The 23,641-nt window shown below is 40.6% G+C and overlaps 1 protein-coding gene across 1 annotated transcript; it reads right to left on the reverse strand.

Annotated features, from left to right (window-relative positions):
- Positions 1–19,603: 19,603 nt before the first annotated feature.
- Positions 19,604–20,493, reverse strand: LOC122121569 (tax1-binding protein 3-like). Its single transcript, XM_042695818.1, has one exon. The coding sequence runs from the start codon at positions 20,473–20,475 to the stop codon at positions 20,101–20,103; it is 375 nt and encodes a 124-aa protein (XP_042551752.1). The 5' UTR covers positions 20,476–20,493; the 3' UTR covers positions 19,604–20,100.
- Positions 20,494–23,641: the final 3,148 nt, after the last annotated feature.

Genomic DNA, 23,641 nt, shown 5'->3' on the forward strand with positions numbered 1-23,641 from the left:
CACAAACTACTTTTCTTTTTCCCCTCAAGAACTAATAAAACAATAGATGTCTATTATAATAGAAGAAAATGGCCGGTCAGCCTTTTTTCACTTCAATGATATGTTGGTAGCGCCATCTGCTGCTTAATTTTTCAAAAACACATCTGGGAAAAAGTGCCTTTTTTTTTTTTCTTTACATTCTCACATGTAACTCAGGCTGATCTGTAACTTAATAGGTAGCCTAGGTTGGCTTTGAACTTGCGATTCTCCTGCCTAAGCCTCCTCAGTTCCAGGATTACAGGTATGACACCAGTATCAACTTTCCTGGCTTGTATTGTCCTTTGGTATTTTTTCTCAGCAAAGATGTGGGAAATTTTTTTTTTTTTAAAGCTTGGTAATACAAATCTATTCTTTTAAAAATTCTTTCTTTTTTCTTTGTTAGTATTAGAATTCGAATCCAGGGCTTCATATTTGCCAGGTTGGCCCTTTACCACCTTAGCTATCTATACCTCCAACCCTTTTTGCTCTGGCTATTGTTGAAGTAGAATCTTACTTTTTGTTTGGGCTGGCCTAGACCCTGATGGCCCAACTTATGCATTATGCTGGAGCAGAGATAACAGGTGCCTCCCACAATGCCATCTCTTTCATGGGTCTGGAAACTGTTTTTCCCTTTCTATTGCCACAATATAGTCTCTTCTGAGTTAACTAAAGTTTCTCATTCACAGAATTAAAGGAGTAGATGCTTCTAATCTGCCATCTTGTCTGTCTTCCATCTTCAAAGAGAGGATAGCAGAGAGAATTACAGTTCGTCTCTGTGAGGTTGTAAAGAACAGAGACTACTTGGGTCATCTCAGAAGGAGAGAAAATTGCAAGGCTATGTGGGAAATAAGCACAAGAGTCTTGGCATCTACCCAGTCAGATGGACTGTCCTAATATTGTCCATCTAATTGGTTACTTGAGGCAATGGCTCTGGACCATTGTTGCCAAGGAGAACCCAGGGAAATGTGGTATAGGTGCAGGAAGTCTATATCTGACTCTGGCTTAACTGTCCCTTAGGTTTTTTCCCCCTCTATTTCCCTTTTCTCGACATTTTTTTTTTCATTTGGTCGGTCATGGGTCTTGAACTTTGGGCCTGGACGCTGTCCCTCAGCTCTTCAGCTCAAGGCTCAGTGCTCTACCATTTGAGCTACAGCGCCACTTCCGGTTTTCTGGTGGTTTATTGGAGATAGGAGTCTCACGGTCTCTCCTGCCCTGGCTGGCTTTGAACTGTGATCCTCAGATCTCAGCCTCCTGTAGCTAAGCTTGCAGGTGTGAACCACTGGTACCCGGATCGTTCTCCACATTGTTAATGCTTATACTTTTATCTTGGACGGCTACAGCGGTCCAATTAGAGGGACCAAAGCAACCCACAGCTTATCTCTGAGGAGCTGACTGATCTCTGTGCCCACGTAGCAGCCCATTGTGAGGCAAACTTGAGGGCCTTTCATGCACCAAAGTTTTCATAAGTTTACAAATGTATCTATTTTAGCTTTGGTTGAAATTGTAACAAACTGCCAAGTGGCTCATGGATAAAACCAACAACAGAATCAGAAGTCTGAAATGAGTCCTGCAGGGTTAAAGTGAGAATGTTGGCAGATGTGGTTGTGTCTGGAAGTTCCACTGCAAGAATCTGTCCAGCTCTTCCATCTGCAGTCATCCTTGGATTGTGTGTATCACTCCAAACTCTGCTTCTATCATCACATTGCCTTACCTCTACTTAAACTTCCTATATTCCCCTTAAATGCAACCTTGTGTATATCATTGACCAAACCTGGAGAACCTAGAAGAATTCCTCTGTCACAAGATCCTAATGACATTGCAAAGCCCTGGTTGTGGTGTGGGTACCAGGAAGTGAACATCACTGAGGGGAGTTAGTCAGTGTACCATTGGGGTCATAGCAAAGAAGAATTAGACAGCTTAGACATTTGGGCTTTGGTCCATAAGCATGATGTGAAGCAATTCACAAAACTGACTGTAATTGTAAGTTTCTGCTGCTCCCTCTAGCATTTTATTTGCAAACACTGCTGTTGCCTTAATGTTAACATTTTGGAAATGAGCCATGAAAAAGTCGAACACAGACTAAGTATTACTTGGCAAAATTAATGAAGCAGATTACTCACCGGAATTAAACAGTTCTAGAAGTAATTAGGCCACCCCAGGGGTTCTTTATAGCTTGTGGATTCATTAATATTTAACAAATTATGTGCGGAAGACAGGGTATGTTTCTCTCCCAGTAGAAGACAAGTAGGAGATTTTCCTCTCTCCTCTTAAAGAGACTGCAGTTTTGGATCTCAGAAGATATGTTTACACTGGCTTAATTTCTCAAGTAAATCATTGCCCAGATGATTTCCCTTTTCACCAGATGGGTCAAGTGCCCAGCTATAAAAAGATAAAGGCAAATTATACAAGAGACCATTGGTGTTAGACTGGTTAGACCTTTTCTAGAGCCAATGTATCTGGGAGAAATGGGGTAGGGTGTTACTTATACAAGGGGAATTAAAACACACTGGTTTTCAGTTTGTTTTACATATTTGCCTAAGGAGTAGACAGGAAATGAGTTTTACATGTTTCTTCAGTAAAGGGCTAATCTTTGCATTATTCCAGCCCTACTCCTGGAAACTACAGGCATTTTTACCTAACTGAATTATTTTTTGACATTTACACTCAATTTTTATCTTATTTTTAATTTTATTGTCAAGGTGATGTACAGAGGGGTTATAGTTACATAGGTAAGGTAATAAGTACATTTCTTGTCAAACTTGTTACCCCTTCCCTCATTTTTCTCCTACTTTCCCTCCCCCCAATAGAAATTTTTACACACACACACACACACACACACACACACACACACACACACACACATTTTCCTTCTGGACGTGTCATAGTTCTCATTATATCTCCACTTGTTGAACCTCAGATTTATACATGTGCACCTCACCTTTCTACCTGCTTTAATATAGGATAAATAATGATGGACTTGAAAAATTTTCCTAATCTCAGTCTATGAGAACAAGTGCATCCTGGTGGCCTTGGCTTGCCAATAGTTTGAAAGTCAGCAATTTTTTCCTTCCCTTCCTCAAATTGTGATTCAATTCTCCAACATAATTTCCCCTCCGAGACATTCTCAATTCATCCCTCACTTCATTGCAAAGCTGAATTAGCTAGTTTGTCACAGTTGACAGTACGGTACGACATGTCTGTCCCAAAGCTGAGTTCCGATGTCCATTTCTGTTAAAAACCTCTTCCCATTTCTATCTTTGCCACTATATCTTTTGAGGTCTCAAAGCTGTTTACTCAGAGTCCAAGTTCAGCTTTGATTTCCTTGTCCTTTCATTTCTGTGTGGTAAATGTGAGCTCTTACGTAACCCCGTCTGGGAGTAGAGCTCCGCTTGCACTCCACCATGTTTCCCCATCTGTTATAATCTGTATGTGGTAATAGTGTTGTGATGATGATAGAACAAATTTCTACTGATAAGCGTGCGGAAATGTCTTCAGTAACAGGCTCCTTCAGCCACTGCAGAGCTGGAATCCAGAGACACATTGGGCAATATTTTGAAAGCATATTCTAGTAGGTTTCAAAATTCTACAAGAAATATGTACATTTCTAGACACATATGACCTACCATAGTTAAATAAAAGGATATAAAAATGTAACCAGATTAATGAAAAATGAGGAATTAGTTTCAAACAATGAGAACTGATGGTCAGAGAGATTCACTGCAGAATTCTACCACATCTTTAAAGAATTAATGCCAGTGCTCCTCAAAGAATTCCAGAAAATAGAAGGAACACTTCCAAACTCCTTCTGTGAAGCAGTATTACTCAGATATCAAAACCAGTTTAGGATACAACAAAAAAGAAAACTATAGAACAATTTCCTTGATAAACATGGATGGGAAATTGCTCAATAATATACTTGCAAACTGAAATCAGTAACACGCTTTTTCTTCCCATCTTAGGGCTTGAATTCAGAGCCTGGGTGCTGTCCCTGATCATCTTTTTGCTCAAGCTTAGTACTGTACCACTTGAGCCACAGTGCTACAACTGCATTTTTGTGTTTATGTGATACTGAGGAATTGAACCCAGGCCTGCATGCATGCTAGGCAAGCACTCTACCACTAAGCCATGTTCCCAGCCCCCGTAGTAATCAGTTTTGAAGCCAACCTAGACATGAAAGTCTATGAGACTTTTTTTTTTTTTTTTTTTGCCAGTCCTGTGGCTTGAACCCAGAGTTCAAGCCCTCTGATTCTGGGCACTGTCCCTGAGCTTCTTATGCTCGAGGCTAGCACTCTACTTGAGCCACAGCACCACATCTGGCTTTTTCTGTTTATGTGGTACTGAGGAATTGAACCCACTAAGCCACATTCCCAGGCCTCTGTGAGACTCTTTTTTTTTTTTTTTTCCCCGGTCTGGTCGTAGTGCCTGAACTCTGGGCCTAGGTGCTGTTCCTCAGCTCTTCAGCTCAAGGCTAGCACTCTACCAGTTGAGCCACAGCGCCACTTCTGGCTTTTTTTTTTTTCTTATGTGGTGCTGAGGAATTGAGCCCAGGGCCTCGTACATGCAAGGCAATCGCTCTGCCACTGAGCCCCTTCCCAGACCCGCCTCTGTGAGACTCTTATCTCCAAAAAAAGCTGGTGGTGGAGCTGTGGCTCAAGTGGTAGAGCACTAGCAAGCCAGTACTGGCACATGCGTGCACGCACACACACACATACACACACACACACACACACACACATACACACACACACAATTATCTGTTAGGTGCAGGCAAAGATAGTGGAAACTTCTTTTGACTCAGTTAATGAGAAGAGTTAGGGTAACCAATGCACACAATATTCAGAACGGCAAAATAGACCAGTGAAAGAGAGACAACATGTTGGAAAACGATGTGAAGCAGAAGGGTGACAGAATAAATCAGGAAACATGACCACCCCCACAGGCCAAAATCAAGAGGTGTTCAAGCTTCCATCCCCTGAGGCCAGGTAGCCTCTGGTATAGATTGGCAGGCCTATCTGAGGGCCAACCCCCCTTTCAGACCTTAAACCCCAGAGAGAAAATTTTGTGATTCTTCAGTGTGACAGTCAAACATTAAACAAGGCAATCTTTTGTTCCGCCTGTCTCAGAGAACAGAAGGGAGACACCATCTTGGAAGAGGGCCTCCTGTTAAAGACTGAGGTACTTTTCCTAACAAATGGGGCAATGTCATTCTTTCTGATGGAGGCATAGAATTCCATTGTGTATATATACCACATTTTCTTGACCCATTCATCTACTGAGGGGCATCTGGGTTGGTTCCATATCTTAGCAATGGTAAATAATGCTGCAATAAACGTAGTCATGCTGGTAGCTTTAGTGTTGTCTTGTTTGTAAACATTTGGGTAAATGCCCAAAAGTGGGATTGCTGGGTCACAGGGGAGCTCTATGTGGAGTCTTTTGAGGAACCTCCATACTGCTTTCCAAAGTCTTTCCAAAGTGGTTGAACAAGGATACACTCCCACCAACAATGCAGTAAGGTTCCCTTCTGTCCACATCTCTTCCAACATCTGTTGTTATTAGAGTTCTTGAATATAGCCATTCTAACTGTTGTTTTGATTTGCATTTCTTTTATGGCTAGAGAGGTTGAGCATTTCTTCATGTGTCTATTGGCCATCCTTCTTTCCTCTTCAGAGAAGTTTCTCTTTAAATCTTTAGCCCACTTATTTATTGGGCAGTTGTTTCCAAGAAAAAGAAAAAAGAAGACTGAGGTACTTGGCGATCTTGAAAGCAAGGAGAAATCATAGCTTAGGATGTCTTGAGCCAGTCAGCTGTCGTGGCTGACAGGAACATGGCCACAAGAGGTTTGAGTGAAGTGGGAGACTTTGACCTCAATAAGGTGGGAAGTTACCAATACTAGTTCAGGAAGTGAAAGGTGCTGAGATCTGCGGTCTGGCTAAACTCAGTGAGAGCCGTTTTCACTGCCTCAAGCTCATTTCAACAACAGAGCAAGTGGCTGTGATTACAGGAGCTGCTGGAGTGCTAAAATTACAGACACTGCCCTTAGGCTTCGGGGTCTATAAGCTGTTAGGTTTTGAGACTGAGCTACTGAGGGGATTAAAAATAAATAAGAGAAAATAATCACAGCTCTGAGAGTCCAGGGATGTCCAGCCACAATCTCCTTTCTCTGGATTGGAGATGGCCACAAGAGGGGGTGCAGTAGAGGAAGAGGTTCTGACTAAATAGGCCTAGTTCCTAGCAGGGGCTCTGGAAGAATGAAAGGTTCATTGGTTGGTGGCCTCACCCTACCTGCTGATAGCAAGTTTCCTCACCAGAAGATCATTTTAGCCCTCTAGCTGGTGGAGCTCCCAGTTTACCTCTTGGCCTTGGGGCGCAATAGGGTCATCAGCTGAAAAGATTTGAAACAGAACAACCCTGGGGACTTGAAAAACACAGAACTGGGACAGGTGCCACAGTCTAAGGGAATGAGATTGCCTGGAGTGGTGGTCATGGAGTGGTAAGGGGCATTGTTGTGGACAGTTGGGAAATTAAAGCAGTTCCAGGAGGTTGGGTAGTAAAGGGCCTGAGTTTGGTAGCCCCTCCCTGCATGGCTAGGGAAGTTCTAGTACCTGAGTATCACTGTAGAAAACAGCACGGAGCCAGTGGCTGTCAGAGTGCTCACCGTCCCAAAGCTATCTGCAGGCTGTTGGGGACTTACTGCCAGGTGGGACTAAGTTCTGAGCACTGGTCCTGGAAGTCACAGGATATCTCCCTAATCATCTCACTTCCAGAAAGTGATGAATTGCTGGGTGGTGCCTGAAAGAACAGCAAAGTTACCGAGTCCCTCTGCTCTCCAGCCCTGGTTTCCATCTTTGTGCTTAGTTAGTTTGTTCTCCACCAACTATCAGAGACATTTTGGGGACACTGAAGGTTTTGAAGCACTGCCTCAAAGGTTAGCAATGAAGGGCAGCTTATATATGAAGGTAGGAACTTGGCTCATAGACTAAAAATATCTGACTACCCAGCATTGGTTCCCAGTTTATAGAGAAGAGAAGCTTTTAAGGGAGAAGCAGTCATCAAGAAAAATGAAAGGCTAATAACTCAGACATAAGGCTATTTGCAACAAATTTATAGGCAACATTACACAGAATGGGGAGAAATGAAAGTATTTCCTCTAAAATCAGGATTGAGATCAGGGTATCTCATCATTCATTCAATAGAGCTTGGATTCTTAGTTATAGGAATAAGGAAAGGTAGAATACAGTAGGAAAGGGAGAAGTCAAATTGTCCCTGTTTATAGATGATATGGACCTTGAAGACATGAAAAATACCCTAAATTTTCTACTAAAAAGCCTTTAAATCTGATAAACACACTCAGTAAAGTAGCAAGATCCAAAATCAAGATAAAAAGATCTGTAGCTTTTCTACAGACCAACAGCACCCTTACTGAGAAACAAGGACAACAGTACTATTCAAAAGAGCCTTAAAAATAAAATAAAAATAAAACACTTAAAGAAATACCTAAAGATGGGAAAATTTTCATTTCATTTTCTACAAGAAAAAATTTAAAAGCAATGAAGAGGGCTAGGAAGGTGGCTCAGTGGTAGAGTACTTGCCTTGCATGCATAGGCCATGGATTCGATTCCTCAGCATCACATAAGCAGACAAAGCCGGAAGTGGTAGAATGCTCGCCTTGAGCTGAAGAGCTCAGGGACAGCACCCAGGCCCAGAGTTCAGGCCCTACAACCAACTAAAAAAAAAAAGAAAGAATGAAGACTCCAGAAAATGGAAAAGCCTTCTTATATTCAGGAATTCTCAGAATTAATATTGTGAAAAATAGCCATGTTACTGAAAATTATATATTAGGTGTGATATCCACCAAAGTTTCAACAACATTTTTCACAGAATTAGAAAAAATTCAGTCCTAATTTTCATAAGGAAGCCTAGAAATCCCCAAATTCAAAGCATCCTGAACAAAAAAGAACAATGCAAGACATATCATAACACAGGATTTCAAATTATACTACAGAGCAATAATAATAATAATAATAAAACAGCATTATACTGATATAAAAAAGACATGTTGACCAATGGAATAGGGATAGAATATGCTATGCAGAAATAAACCCAAGTAACTACAACCATCCGATTGCCAACAAGCAGGTCTAAACAAACACTGGAGACAAGATAGCCTCTTTTACAAATGGTGCTGAGGAACAGAGTATCCACATGCAGAAAACCGATCCTAGATCTCTACCTCTCATAAAAGCCAAGTTAATTTTAAACTTTGACTCATATAGTAGAAGTCTATTAGAATACAGAAGGTGGTAGTGGACAATAGCAAGAAGGAAAGTTGAGTTAGCATTCAGATTTATTTTCTCTCTTTACTCCAGTTCTCTATGCTGTTGGGGGAAATAACTGCCTCCTTGATTTCCAGTTTCCTTACTTGTTACCTGGAAATCTTGTTGGCTTTACCCATTGTCTGGTAAATAAACACTGTAGTGTTTTGCCAACAAAGTCAATGCAAATAGTTGCAGAGCAGAGTAACCTGGATCTAGTTCACAGTTTTCAGCCACTAACAAATGTAGTCTTCTGTGACTATGGTCAAAGTCTCCTTAACTTAACAGGGTGATAAGTCACTTTGTAGCACTGAACTTTTTAAAGATTCAAATGAAGGACCAAAACGGGCCAGAAAGTGTTCTGTGAACTGAGAAACGCTGCATGAATGCAAAGGTGTTCTCAGGTGTAACTGCATTCAGGCAAACATGGCACCTGCCAGACTTCCGGGTTCTCCCAGGGGCCATCAAAGTTTCAATATTTCATTACAATCTTTAAAACAATTTTAAATTGTTATTGTAAAGGTGTTGTACAGAGGGGTTACAGTTACACAGATGAGGTAAAGAGTACATTTGTTTTGGACCATGCCACTCCTTCCCTCATACTCTCCAAGTTGTTCCCTCCCATCCCACCTGCAGGTGGTATAGTTCATTTTCAACATAGTGTCCAGTGAGGACTATTGCTACATCTGTTCACCCTTTGTCCCTCCATTTCTGTACCTCCCCTTACACACCTAAAGACACATAAACAAACAGAACAAAAAGAAAAGAAAACAGCAAAAAAGACCAACCTCTTGTTTCCATTTCCTGGAGTTCATTTTGATAAATATTTTGTATGATCAGATGTACATAGGCATTGTGTCTTTCTGTTCCTCTCCTAGGAGCATTCTCCTTTGGTGTCACTGTGTGTGAGTATCTAGAAGCCTGTATAATTTATTATGTACTGGTGTATATTAGATCTAGCTTCCACATAGGAGAGAACACATGAGGTTTGTCTATATGAGCTTTGCTTACCTCACTTCATTGATTTGTTCTAGGCTTATCCATTTCCTTGCAAATGACAATCTTATTTTTTCTAATAGCTGGGTATACTTCTGTTGTGTAGCAGCACTCAAGTTTTTTGATCCACTCATCTATTAGCAGGGCATTTGGGCTGTTTCCACAACTTGGATATTATGAATAGGGCAACAGTGCAAGTGTCTTTGAGTTATCCTAGCTTGTGATGTTCTGGGTAGGTGTCCAGGGACTGGTTTGGCTGGCTCATAAGAAAGATCTACATTTAGCTTTTTGAGGAACCTTCAGGCTGCTGTCCAGAGTGGTTGGGCCAGTTTACATTACTGCCAACAGTACAGTAGTGTTCCTTTCCCTCACATCTTGGCCAGCATTTATTGTTGTTCGAATTCACAATGTTGGGTAACTGGGGTGAGATGGAATCTCAGAGTTGTTTTGATTTGTATTTTGTTTATTGCCATGGATGATGAGTATGTCCTATGTGTTTCTTAGCCATTCTTACCTCTTCTTCTGAGAAGTCTCTCCCTAGCTCCTCTGCCCATTTAGTAATTGGTTTATTAGCTTTGGGAGGGGTTAGTTTTTTGAACTCCTTGTATATTTTAGATATTAGCCTTTGTCTGATGTGTTGCTGGTAAAGATCTCCCGGATTATGATCTATTTTGAAATCTGTTACATAACCTAAGCATATACTTTTTTTTTCTGATTTCGTACTTATGGCATACTTTCTTTAACCTTAATGATATTTGTTTCTAATTGTTTTATAAAAATTTAATCCTCTGCTTACTACTAATAAAAATGATTTCCATATAGTATTCTTTAATCTTCATATAAATTAAATTTCCTAATTTAATTGATCCTGATCAACAAAATTTTGTTTTAATTTTGTTTGTCACATGGGATTAGGGCCCCTGTTGAATGGGCAAGGCTGGTGAGATCCATTTTTTGAAAACCAACTCTTCATTCTGACCCCTCAGTGCTCTCTCCTATTCCTTACGGTGCCATGGGACACTGTGACCAGAGAAGAGGCTACTGAGATCGTAGGACCGTCCTTTGTGTTGTACTCTTTCAAGGGCAGAAGCTTTATTTTCCAGAGTGCTACTCTATGTGGCCTTTGTGTAGTTATGAAAAAAACTAGGCAAGTTGTCCATATGAAAAACCTTTAAACATTATGTTAATATATGTAAGGAATGGGAAAAGATCTGATGATGAAACTTCAGAGAAGGGCAGTTCATCTTCCTGTTCTCGGGAAGAAGTTGCTCTGTTAAGTTCAGTCACACTTCAGAGTAGTCAGGAGTTCATTTCTGTGTGAAATGTGGGAAGCCTGCTCCCTAGGAAAGAGGTGTTTTAAAGCTTTGGATTATTTCCTTTCCTTTATCCAATTGTGCTCATTGGTGTTAATACCACAAGTTCATCATATGATGCCTGTTAGTATCATATTTGGTACTTAAATCATAGTAGTGAATTATATTTTCAGATTCAGTTTTAGGAAAGTAACAGATTTTCTGAGTCACTGACTATGTGTTCTCTAAACATATGCTTAGAAACCTATGGTCAGCCAGGCAAGTGTTTGGATTGAACCATCTGAGCCAGTGCTATCTTGGGGCACTTGTAGTAGCTGTACCAGCCACTTGGTGGTGGTCACGACTAAAAGACAGATCTTCATAGCTGTGGTATTTCAGTTCTGTTTTACTTAAAAGAAAGCAGTTCAATTCCAAATCTGATCTTAAATTCAAAACCACATTGCTTTCCAAAACACTGGATATTCCTGCGAAACAGATGGAGCTGAGTTTCATTTGTAGAATGCCAGAACTCTCCTTAGTCAATAGCATCTTCTTACAGAGAACTACAAATTTAATATGTGGCTAAAATGTGTTTGAACTTGGCAAGTCCAAGCGGACCTGAACTAGCATTTGAATAACTACCTTCTGTAACTAGAGAAAGTTACAGATTAAGAGAAAGTAATGGATGAGGGACAAGGGACATAGTCCCCTTTTCTTAACACCCAGTGATAGAGAGCATTTAGAGATGCTAGGGGACACAGGGAGGCATGGCCTGCTTACCAAAAAATGAACAAGCAGGAAAATATTTTCTTTTTCTTTGTGCCAGTCCTGGGGCTTGAACTCTGAACGTGGGCATTGAACCTGAACTGTTTTGTTCAAGTCTAGCACTCTACTACTTGAGCCACAGGTCTCCTACCAGCATTTTTTTTTTTTTATAATTGGAGATAAGGATCTCACAGACTTTGCTGACTAGGCTGGCTTTGAACCAAATCAAAATTCTTAGATCTCAGCCTCTTGAGTAGTTAGGAATACGATTTTGTGCCATTGGTACCTTGCAGGAAGCTTTTTTTAAAAAAAATGTTTTATTTAAAGTAAATATTGGAAACCAGGATTGATATACATGCATGTAAGTATTCAACTAGTTACTCCTATTCCTTATTTTTTGATATATTGCATAGTTAAAGAACAACAACCCTGTAATGCATTTTTCTATCACTTGTCCTTGAAATCTAATTCTTTCAACACATGGAAGCAAAAGTTTTTTTTTTGTCAGTTGTGGGGCTTGAACTCAGGGCCTGGGCACTGTTCCTCAGCCTCTTCGTGCTCAAGACTAGTGCTCTGCCAATTGAGTCATAAGCACTATTTCCAGTTTTTCAGTGGTTAACTGGAGATAAGAGTCTCACCAGGATTTTTCTGCCCAGGCTGGCTTCAAATCAATCCTTAGATCTCACCTTCTTTAATAGGATTATAGGCATGAAACCACCACACCTGGCTCTTCAATAACATTGTAAGGGATAACATAGGCACTACAAAGGTACCTGTTTCTTACATGTTGTATAGGCTGATGGAAAACATACTCTTTTTCATGGGAATCTGTTGATGGGAGTTCACACACCTGTACCAAGGGAGTTAAATGTTGACTCAGAATACTTAAGGGGCTTTCTTTGTCCACTTGACTTAGAAAGTGAGTATTGTGTACTTCAGAAAAAGAAAAACTCCACAAATTATAATCACAGTTTGCCATCTTCAAAACTGTCAACATCAAGTGTTTGTAGATTGTTGTTTGATTCCATCTGTTCCAGAATTCCTTTTATAAATGATATAGGATTACTTCCTAAATTGTCATCTTCTCTTTATTAGCATATTTTGATTGTCCAGGCTAGTTTGAGACCTTATTCCTTAATTCTCATCCTTTTTCCCAAGCATCCCTCCCCACTGTGTTTCCTTTCTGAATTTCATTGTTAGATGTGCTGACATTGCCACAGAAAATTCTTCCCAGCCCTCTCTCATTACTCAGTTCCTCTTCCCTTCCAAACCAGTCCCTCTGTTGTGGCCTCAAGGATCTGTTTACTTCCTTGTCCTGACTTGAAATATTTCATTACAAATGCCATCCTTTACTTTTTCCTAAAGTCCTAAATCTAATGAGAAAAATCATAGGGAAACAGTTAAAACAATTCCCCATTAGATTCTTCGGCTATTAAGAAATGCTCTCATAAAGGGGAAACATTTTTGAGTTTATTTTTAATCTTTAAAAAATGCTCTTTAGTTTGAAAGGCTGCTTCATTACAATAGTCACATCCAAACATGTTTGACACTTTCTTTTCTAAGATCTAATCTATAGAAAAGCAATGCTGATCTGTGGAAATAAATTTATTTTAGTTTGAAGAAAACCCTTTGGCTTATTTGGGAATGACAGTGCTAATGATCTTTATTGGATGCCTCCGATGTTAGAAGTGTTGTGCTTCACATGCACAACATAGAATTTAGAATTTAGAGTATTCACTGAACTTTTGTGTTGGGACCTTGTGAACTCCAGTCATTCCACTGAGTTGTAGAACGCAAGAAATCAGTCCTCCTAAAACCACTCACTGGATTGTTATCTCCTTGTGTGGCCTTTTCCCCTTTCCACACTCTTCATTTCTATGGCATCAGTGTTTTTCAGCTCCCACATCAGTGAAAGCATGCAGTATTTGTCTTTGTGCCAAGCTTCTGAAACAAATACAAAAAAATATTTTAGCCAGGCGCCGATGGCTCATGCCTGTAGTCCTAGCTACTCAGGAGGCTGAGGATCTCAGTTCAAAGACAGCCTGGACAGGGAAGTCCATGAAAATTGGAAGTGGCACTGTGACTCAAATGGTAGAGTACTTGACTTGAGCTGAAGAGCTCAAGCCCAGGCCCAGAGTTCAACTCCATGACCAACCTGCCCACCAAATTAAAAAGAAAAAAAAAGACTTTTAATACTAGAAAAAATATTCACTGATATGAGGGAAACTTTTACATCATTTTCTTTGTCAAGTTCATATATATATACATACATATATATATATATATATATACATATATATATATGATGGCTGTACTGGGATTTGAAATCAGGACCTATTCTTACCAGGTAAATGCTCTGATAGTCCCTTTGCTTTTGTTTTCATTCACACTTTTGACTGGACAGGCCTCAGACCAAGATTCCCCTATCTCTGCTTCCTGAGTAGCTGGGATTAAAGACAGCACTTCCAAGTCCAGCCCAACCTGACCTTTGAAACAGTTGAAGCTACTGGGTTTGTGAGTTGGGTATGACTACTAATCTTTAGACAAATGAAGAAAATGAATTTTTTTTTTTTCTTAAGCTGTGCCATTCAGTATGGATCACTTTGTGGGTTTAGGCATGAGAGAGTTAATAGAGGGCTTTGCATTTATTTTTCCTGGTATTCAATTTACTGTTTCTAGTGGGATGGCACTTTTCTAGCAGTAATGTTATTTTTTCTTGGTGAAGTCTTCTCTGTGAGACAGTTGTCTACATTACATTAATAAGATAGCAGCCCAGGATCTGCTCTGGGTTAATTTTTGTTTGCTTTGTTATTTTTTTATTTATTACTGCCAACCAACTCAATATTATGTTAGTCACGGAACTAAAAATAAATCAATCAAGTTCTTCCTCTATTTTATTTTATTGGTGCTGGTACTGGGGCTTGAACTCAGGGCCTCATGCTCTTGCTTAGTTTTTCCCTCAAGCTGGCACTACTTGAGCCATATCTCCACTTCCAGCTTTTTCCTGGATAATTAGAGATAAAAGTCTCATGATGTTTTTATTACCTGTGTTGGTTTTGAACTGGGATCCTCAGATTTAGCTTCCTGAGTGGCTAGGATTACAGGTGTTCATCTCATTTCTTTCTGAAATGAACTATTTCCTCCTTGTCTCAAGGGGTATGTGTTTTTGTGTTTTTCAAAGATCATAGAATGGGTTACTTGTTTTCTAAGCAAGAATTGATAGAGAACAGAAATACAGCTTCTGCTTTAGAATAAGAAACAACTATGATACACATTCACTGGATTAGAGCATCATACAATTATTAATATTTTTTTAATCAACTGCAATTTAAAATGGGGACTTTATGGTAGTAGGAGATACAGGGCCTGCTTTGTCCTTCCTGACTTCACAGTGGCTTCTATTGCTTCTCAGAATCGAGTATCATTTGATCAGCTTGGACTAAGGATGTCAAGAGGACCACCTGCTCAAAGTTCAAGCGTGTTCACTTTGCTTTCTGCAAAGTGAAACAACAAAGGAGGACTAAAAGATCTTATGTTAAAGCATTTCTACATTTACAGATGTGGCAGAAAACATGGTCAAAACTGTGGCCGTTGGCATGGTGCCATTGTTTTCAAGGTGGATAAACCCAAAGGACCAACTGGCTACTTCAGATGGTGTGGGGACAGGACATGGAAATAACTGCATATTTTAGTATCTGTATCTCAAGGCATTTCCACCGAAGCTGGGGGAATGTTTACACAGTCTCTTAGTTACTATGGGTTTGAGAGCCAGTTCGGCCACTTCCTTTGCTTCACTACCTCTCCCCACACCGTTTTTATTCCTACCAAGCAGCTTCCCCTTTTAATACCCATTTCCTCTTTCTTCTGGTTTCTCTCCCAGTTGTCACAGCTCCCCTCCTCCATCCTTACTTTCTGAGACTGTAAACGGCTAATGTAGTCATCCTCTATTAACCTAGGAAGATATCCCTTGATAGATGCAGTCCGTTGCTTCTAAAGAATGTTTCTTTATAAGGGATCATTATCATAAAAATAAAATGCCTTCTCCCTTAGACTAGATTCTACCTCAGAATTAACTACTATTTTTTCTGATGTATTTTTACAGCAGGGGGAGGTAAAAAGTTTGTCTCACTGGCTGTGAAAATGGTGCTCTCTGCTGACTATTCATATTTACATTTCAACAGTCATGTGGTCATCTTCAAGCTCTCTCTCTCTTCTCTTTTGTACCAGCATTGAGACTTAAACTCAGGGAGCTGTCCCTTTGCTTTATGGCTCAAAACTGCACTCTCACTTGAGTCACAGTTCACTTCCACCTTTTTGCTGGTAAGAGTTTGACACATTTTCCTGCCCAGGCTGACTGTGAGCCTCAGATGTCAAATCTCCTGAGTAGCTAGGATTACAGGCATAAGCCCTGGCACCCAGTTTTCTTTCCAGTCTTTTTTTTTTTTTTTTTAAGTGTTATTATAAAGGCGATGTACCGAGGGAGTTACCGTTTCCTAAGGCGGGAAATGAGTACATTTCCCTTCCCAGTCAGCTCTCTTCCAGTTTTCCCCCTCCTATCCCCACCTGCAAGTTATACAGTTTATTTCCAACATGTTTACTGGGTACCACTGCTGCATCTGTTCACTCTTTCTGTGCTCTTTTGCCCTTTCCAAAACAGATAAACAAAAAAGACAAATAGAAAAAAAATCCTCCTATTTTTCTGTAATTCCTTTAGGTAAATAGTATTTTCCATGACTAGAGGCATGGAGGCATTACACCTTTATGTTTTTCCCCAAACAGTATCCTGTTTGGCCTCACTGTGTGTAAATCCTTTTTGCTCTTTAAGGATAAAGAAAATCAACATTCTCATATAAATAAAACATGCACATGTTTATTATACTTCTAAACATTTTACCACCTCTGTGAATGCTTAGTTAATTCTCCTTATGGATGCTCCCTTGCAGTCCTGAATGACACATGTTCATTCTAGAAAATGTTTGTAACATGCTAACTTGACAAGTCAAGAAAAATGAATTTTGTCTTAAAAAAAGTTTGCATGATCAAGTTATACTGTGAAATAATGACTCCTTATTCAAGAAATTGTTAACATTATTGACCAACACTTTTTCTCATTTTCTTCTCCAACTTTCTCCAAGACAAACCTTGGACCCCAACTGATTTAATCCAGGTGGGCCTTTGCAAGCTTAGTCTTTCGCAGTGACGACTCCACACTCAAGTGGCCTGAGAACATTTGATTTTCCAGGGTCTGTAGCTGTCACTGTTGCACCCTCTGCATTTGATGATAAAATGCTGTGGGCTCTTTCTCCTGGTGGCCTACCCCACAGCATATGGGTTGTTCCTACATCTCTCACAGTACATAGCTATGCACCATATTCGAGAGCTGATGTGCCAGATGGGAGAATGTGATATAGTGCAGATGCCTGGGAGGTCCAATTTTGGGTTAGAACAATGCCCAGATTACTCCTTAGCATCTCTGGCATTTGCTTGACTAATAGGCTATTCTTGGTAAAATCCTGACTTAGTAAAGAAATGAAATTTAAGAAAAAAATCAGCCCATGTTTGTTGATGGCTCATAGTTGTAATGCTAGCTACTCAGGAGGATAAGATCTGAGGATTGCGGTTTGAAGCCAGTCTGGCAGGAAAATCTTTGAGACTCTTATCTGCAATTTACCACCAAAAAACTGGAAGTGGAGCTGTGGCTTAAGTGGTAAAAAGTGCCAGTCTTGAATAAAAATGCTTAGGGACAGCCCCTAGGCCCTGAGTTCAACCTCTATGACTAGCACAAGTAAAATAAAATAAAAATCACCTGACTCATTAAGTTGAAACCCCTTGTATTGCAACTTCAAAATAATAAAAATCAATCAGATTTCCCAGGAACCATGGCATAAACAAAGCTAGTGAAACACTTTCATAATAGCAATGCAATAGGGAGAGATATTAACACATATTGGAGAGCTCATATAAACCAAGTAATGAATGTATACATTAAACTACAACAATGTCAAAGAAAACCATGTAAATAACTCACATATTTGGAAGTACTTATAATGTGATCAAAATCAGAAGCAGTCCCTTACTGGTTCTGATGTATGAAACTTCTCCATAAAGTCCAATTTAGCGAGGCTGTGGTGATGTAATCGTTACGTGTGCCAAGATTCTGCCTCTGCCATCCAGTTTCCAGGGTCATGCCAACAGGTGAGGACATGCTTCTGTTACACTTAAGTGCACTGAAGTCTTCTGAGAGGTAGGAAGCAGGAAGAAAACTATTTAGGCAGATGAAGAGCATGAAGAATTAGTCATCTGTAATGATACAAAGAATAGATAATTGTAGAACACTCAGCATAGCCAGAGTGCCCAATTATTATTTCTTATGTATATTAAGTAGATGAGTGCTTTGGTGCATTTTATTCCTCAGCTGCTGCTTTTCTTTCTCACGTTCGAATCTCCTCAGGACCCCTGATGTTTCCTCAGGCTTTCCTGCTGTGGTTTGCTCTTTAAGCTAGACTTCTCAAGCCACCTCTCCAGGTAGATCTGTGCTTTGCACTCATTATCTTTCTTGTGCTCACTGCTTCCTTCTTGCTTATCATCATGTTCAGAGCATGCAAAGCAAACAAATGAACAAACACAACCTCATAGAGTTCTTGTTCTAAAATGTATGATTCTCAGAGTGTGTGCCTTTGCCCTAGACTAAAACTGTCCCCAGTCTGGAATTTAAAGGCTTCTTTTACCAACCTTGATAGGTGGGTTTCCTGCCAAGGACCCAACCAAAGCTAACAAGTCACAAGTCCTGGATTTCATAGACTGGGTATAAAGTTCAGTGTTAGAGTTTTGCCTACTACACATAGGCCCTGAATTCCATCCTCATCACATCCATGCATAGATGTGCATACACATACGCACAATGAAAACAACAACTAAATACTACATTGATTTCTATACACAGCACAGAAATGAAATACACGAATATAGAGATGTACATTATTTGTACACCCAAGCAAAGAAATATTACTGCCATCTGCAGGTAGAGGAAACCTACTAGCTAATTGGAGCATATAACTCAGGGTTTCATGCTCAAATTTGAAAAACATCTAAAAGTTATGAAGAAAACCAGTAGTATGAAAGAAAAAAAAACCATGAAAATGAAATAGAATAAATCCTAAAAGGAAAAGATAATCCAGTAAGCAGAAAATAAGAAAGAAAACCAGAAAACCTACAAAAGTTTAAGAAATTTTTAGTCATTAAGTATGCCTTTACTGAAGTGAAATGCCCATAAGAGAGTTTGAAGGCAATTCTGAGGAAATTTTCCACAAAATAAAGCAATACAAAAAATAAAAGAAACTTGAAACAGGGAGGAAAAGTAAGACTAAGAGTTCCATCACAAGAGGTTCAGAAATGGAGAACAAAGAAAAAAGTGGGTGGGAATTTTCAAAGAATAGAAGAAAGGCATTCCCACTGCTGAGAGAGATCAGAGGCTTTGGAGTGAAGGACTGTTGATGGTCAGAGTAAATGAAGAGAAGACATTCCTGCATTCACCTGTGCAAAATTCTCTAAACTACGGACAAAAACAACCATCAGGGGCAAGTGATCCTTTTATATTGGGGAGAATCAAACTATAAAAATCTTTTCTTTTTTCTTATTTATTTTTTTGTCGGTCGTGGGGCTTGAACTCTGGGCCTGGGCGCTGTCCTTCAGCTCTTCAGCTCAAGGCGAGCACTCTACCACTTGAGCTACAGCGCCACTTCCGGTTTTCTGGTGGTTTATTGGAGATAGGAGTCTCACAGTCTTTCCTGCCTGGGCTGGCTTTGAACTGTGATCCTCAGATCTCAGCCTCCTGAGTAGCTAGGATTACAGGCGTGAGCCACCAGTGCCCGGCTTCTTTTCTTTTATAATTTCATCCTTTATTGAGCACAAGATGTCCAGTGTGGGATAGCATCATACTGCCCCATTTCCACATTAACCAAGTTAAGGCTTGTTCATGTGTGCTAAGAGGAGTTGCTCTCAGATGTGAATTAGTAAGCTAAATTCAAAAGTGAAACTGGCATTTTCCAAATGGTAAGATAAAAACACTTTGTATCAAAGTTACGATTTAAAAAACACAGAAGTTAAACCCACAGGTGAAGAGAAACTTGGCAATCCTGACAGCTGCCCAAAAATGTCAGCTCTGGAACTTATCTAAAGTCTGTAAGCAGACACGCCCCTCCCTCCCCCTCCCCGAGGCCAGCACCTGTGGGAGAGGAGGTTAAGTAGCTCTGGTACTGTGTGAGTTTAGACCCCAGCTGGGCATGTGGGGAGCAGTGTGGTGCCCAGGAAGCATGCAGCACAGACATTGTGGTAATAACAAGGCAGGGCCAAGTTCTGTAGCCAGAACAAACAGAAAAGTGACCCCACCTGGCATTTCCTAGCTTTGGCAACTGTCAGGTGTTTCTTGTTCACCTGGACACTGCTATGGCAGGCAGCAGGGCTGAGAACTGAATCTAGTCACTGCAGATGCACAACCACTCAACTTCAGGCCCTGGTTTCCAATCCTCAGTGTCCAAGGGAAACTGCTGCTACCAGGGCTCAGACTTGGGGTAAGAGGGGAAGGGAGGCTGGCTCAGCCTGGGGATCAGCTGTCACCTTTCTGAGCTGAGGCCCAGCATACAGAAGCCAGGAAGTAGGCAGAGCATGGTAGTGATCACTGTACAAATAGGCAGACAGGCATGAGTCAGGGCCAGCTGCTAGGATAACATGGACTGCTGCACGGCCTTCTGCAGCGACTGCCTTGTCACCAGCAGACGCACCACTTCTTCTGAGCGCTTGCTGAGCCGCTTCCGGGCCTGGTCATGTGTCACCATGTTCATGTCCCAGCCATTTACCTGCATGATCTTGTCTCCAATCTGTAGCCCAGCAATTTCCCCAGGACCTCCCTCAGATACACGAGTGACATAAATGCCCTTGTCTGTCTTATCTTCTGAGAAGGGATTCTGGGAGGGATCCTGGTCAATCCCACCTCCAATGCTGAAGCCAAGGATTAAGTTCTCACCTTGGCGTAGCTTGTGAATTTCAACTCCTTGCACCACGGCGGTGACCAGCTGGCCGGGGATGTAGGACATCTCGACCCCAACCCGGGAACTGAAGCCACTCCGGGAAGCCCGGCCCGAGAACAGCCTCAAACTATAAAAATCTTGATTGCTAGAAAACCACAGAACAATGCCATAAAAGCCTTAGAAAGAATGGTTTTGTATTCGTTCAAATTATTAAATTAACTTTTTAATTGTTACTTTAAAATGTGTCAAGAAGCTGGGAGCTGGTGGCTCATGCCTGTAATCCTAGCTACTAAGGAGGCTGAGATCTGGGCAGCAAAGTCTGTGAGACTCTTTTTTTTTTTTTGAGGGTGAATTTTTTTTTTATTGTGAAAATACTGTACAGAGGGGTAACAATTACATGGGCAAGGTAATGAGTACATTTCTTAACAAGCATTGTTGCCTCCTCCTTTGTTTCCCTTCCCATCCCTTCCCATTCCCCCCTCCCCCACTCTTATCTCCAGTAAACCACCAGAAAATCAGAAGTGGCACTGTGGCTCAAGTGGTAGAGTGCTCACCTTGAGCTGAAGAGCTCAGGGACAGCATCCAGGCCCAAAGTTTAAGCCTCAGGACCAAAAAAACAGAAAAACACCGCCCCCCCCAAAAAAAACTCTCAAGTCATGTAGGGACTTCAAAAGTATGGTTTTCTTTATTTGGAAGAATTTACCCTATAAGAAAAAATGTCTTGTCAGGCATTTTTTTTTAATGCTGAAGAAAAAGAAAATACAAAGAAAATAAGGATGGACAGGGGCAAGATGACCTTAAGGGTAAAAGAAAGAGTGGCAAGAGTCCAGGAGGGCTTTGGGTTAATCTGACAGTTGTCTTACCACAGCTGGAAACAACAGTTGGATCCAAAGAGTTGGTATGCTCATCTTTGAGAAGAAAATTAAACTGGATAGAGTTAAGATGCTGGGTGACATTAATGGCACAATGCCAAAAGCGTATGTTGGTTTTTCTCAGCAAGAAAATAGAATGCTTAGGGCTGGGAAGGTGGCTCAGTGGTAGAGCGCTTGCCTTGCATGCCTGAGGCCCTGAGTTCGATTCCTCAGCACCACATAAGCAAAAAGAAAAAAGTGGCGCTGTGGCTCAAGTGGTAGAGCGCTAGCCTTCAGCTGAGGGACAACGCCCAAGCCCAGAGTTCAGGCCCCACGACCGGACCCCCCCCCCAAAAAAAAAAAAGAAAAGAAAAGAAGAAAATAGAATGCTTAGCTCCACACAAAGCAAAGCCATGGGTCAACCATTAGACAGCTATGAAAAGTTTTGAGCATGTGGCATAGCCTAATTCACTGTGTTCTTTTGCATGGTGCAGAGGTAATGCCTTTGGATCTGTAATGACCTTGTCTTGTCTGTGAATGAAACATGTACCAAGTAGGGTTTAATATGGGAGAAAATGAATATGATAATGTCTTTCAAGAATGGGCTTAGAGTAGGACACTAGCACTTTTACAGTCAGATCTGGAGGTTGAAAGCGAAGCCACATCCCTGAGATCTTTGTTTTTAACTCTGCAAACCCAGAGATTCAGAAGCTGTAACTGTACTAGAGAAGAGCAAGTTGCAGAGAATCATCCCAGAGGCTTGCAGGGTACCTGTGGGTCCCAGGTATGGATGAGGGGGGATGCGGCATCCAGCTGGCAGCTATGAACCCTCAAATGTGGTCTAGGTTGTGTTAGCTACCACTTCTGCCAGAGGCTACCGCATCTGCTATATGGCTTCTCTGTCCCTCTAAGTTCCAGAATTTCTCCAAGTGTGTATCATTAGATGTCTGTTTTTGTTCGTTGTGCTTCAGGATCTTGCTATGTATGTTTTGAACTTGTGATCCTCCTGCCTCATCTTCTTGAATATTAAGATTATAGGAATGTATCACTACACTAGTCTTGGTTGATTCACATTGCTTCTAGAACTCTACAACTTACAATCAACTCAACACTTAAAGGGCTGGAATGTCATCATTTTATGAGAAAAATCACTGAGCTATCAAGCCAGAAAATATTTTGCCAAATATATGATGACAAAATATAGTACTAAGAGTGACCATTTGGAGTGACTTCAGATGTGGTTCAGCTGATGAGTGACAAAACTGCCCTAGAAATGGAAGAAGGAAATTCCTCTGTATTGAAGTTGGCAGCATGGCTCAGTTGGTAGAGTGCTAGCCAATAAGCATGGGTGTCAGGTTCCGACTTCAAGTCCTGGTCTCAAACCTAAAAAAAAAAAAGAAAAGAAAATCACGCTGTACTTTGGTGAGGAAATGATGTTAGGAAATGTGAACAGAGGTATCCCACCCAGCGAAGCAGGCAGAGCTTGGAACAGACTGAGGATCAATGTGAATTCCTAACAAGCAAGATCTCCCACTAATGATAGTATTAACACATTTGTGTCCAATAGGTAAACACAGAAGATGTAAGACAGAGCTTCTTATTAATATTAAAATTGTTTCAAGAAAATATAATGACTAGTATTGAAGGGTATAATTGATAGATACAAGTGTAGCTAATGAACTTAAACAACAAAAAGGAACTTTATTCATGACAGCAGAAGCAAATACTTCAATACTTCCATTAAGAAAGTTCTTTTTTTTTTTTTTTTTTGGGTCTGGTAGTGGGCCTGAACTCTGGGCCTGGGCGCTGTCCCTCAGCTCTTCAGCTCAAGGCTAGCGCTCTTCCATCAAGAAAGTTCTATGAACATATTATTTTGAGGGGGGAAGGGAACAACCCCAGAAATAAAAACAGAAACAGAAGTAGGAAGTGGGTAACGTGGGGTGAGTGGGAATCAAGATTCTTGCTTTTCATTTTAAAGTCCTTTGGTACTATTGTAAAACATATGTGTATGTTATCTTAATAAAAAATAAAATTCAAAAGAAGAGTTCTTGTATCCCCATCTTCAAATGTAGTTGTTACTCAAATTAAAACAAACCCGTTTAATGCTATGGCTCACATCTGTAATCCCAGATACTTAGAAGGCTGAGATCTGAGAATCACCCTTTTAAGTTAGCTGGGCAGAAAGTTTGCAAGACTCTTATCTCCAATTAACTACCAAAATGCTAGAAGTGGGACTCAGGCTCAATGATAGATCAGTAGCCTAGAGCAAAAGAAAACTCAGGACAGTGCCAAGGCCTAGAATTCAAGCCACACACCCACCCAATGTGATTAAGAAAATATCACTTTTGTGGAAATCCTACTGAAATGGGTGTTCAAACTGT

The sequence above is a fragment of the Dipodomys spectabilis genome, unplaced genomic scaffold (genome assembly GCF_019054845.1).
Source record: "Dipodomys spectabilis isolate Male_0828 unplaced genomic scaffold, ASM1905484v1 ptg000190l, whole genome shotgun sequence".
Classification (NCBI taxonomy): domain Eukaryota; kingdom Metazoa; phylum Chordata; class Mammalia; order Rodentia; family Heteromyidae; genus Dipodomys; species Dipodomys spectabilis.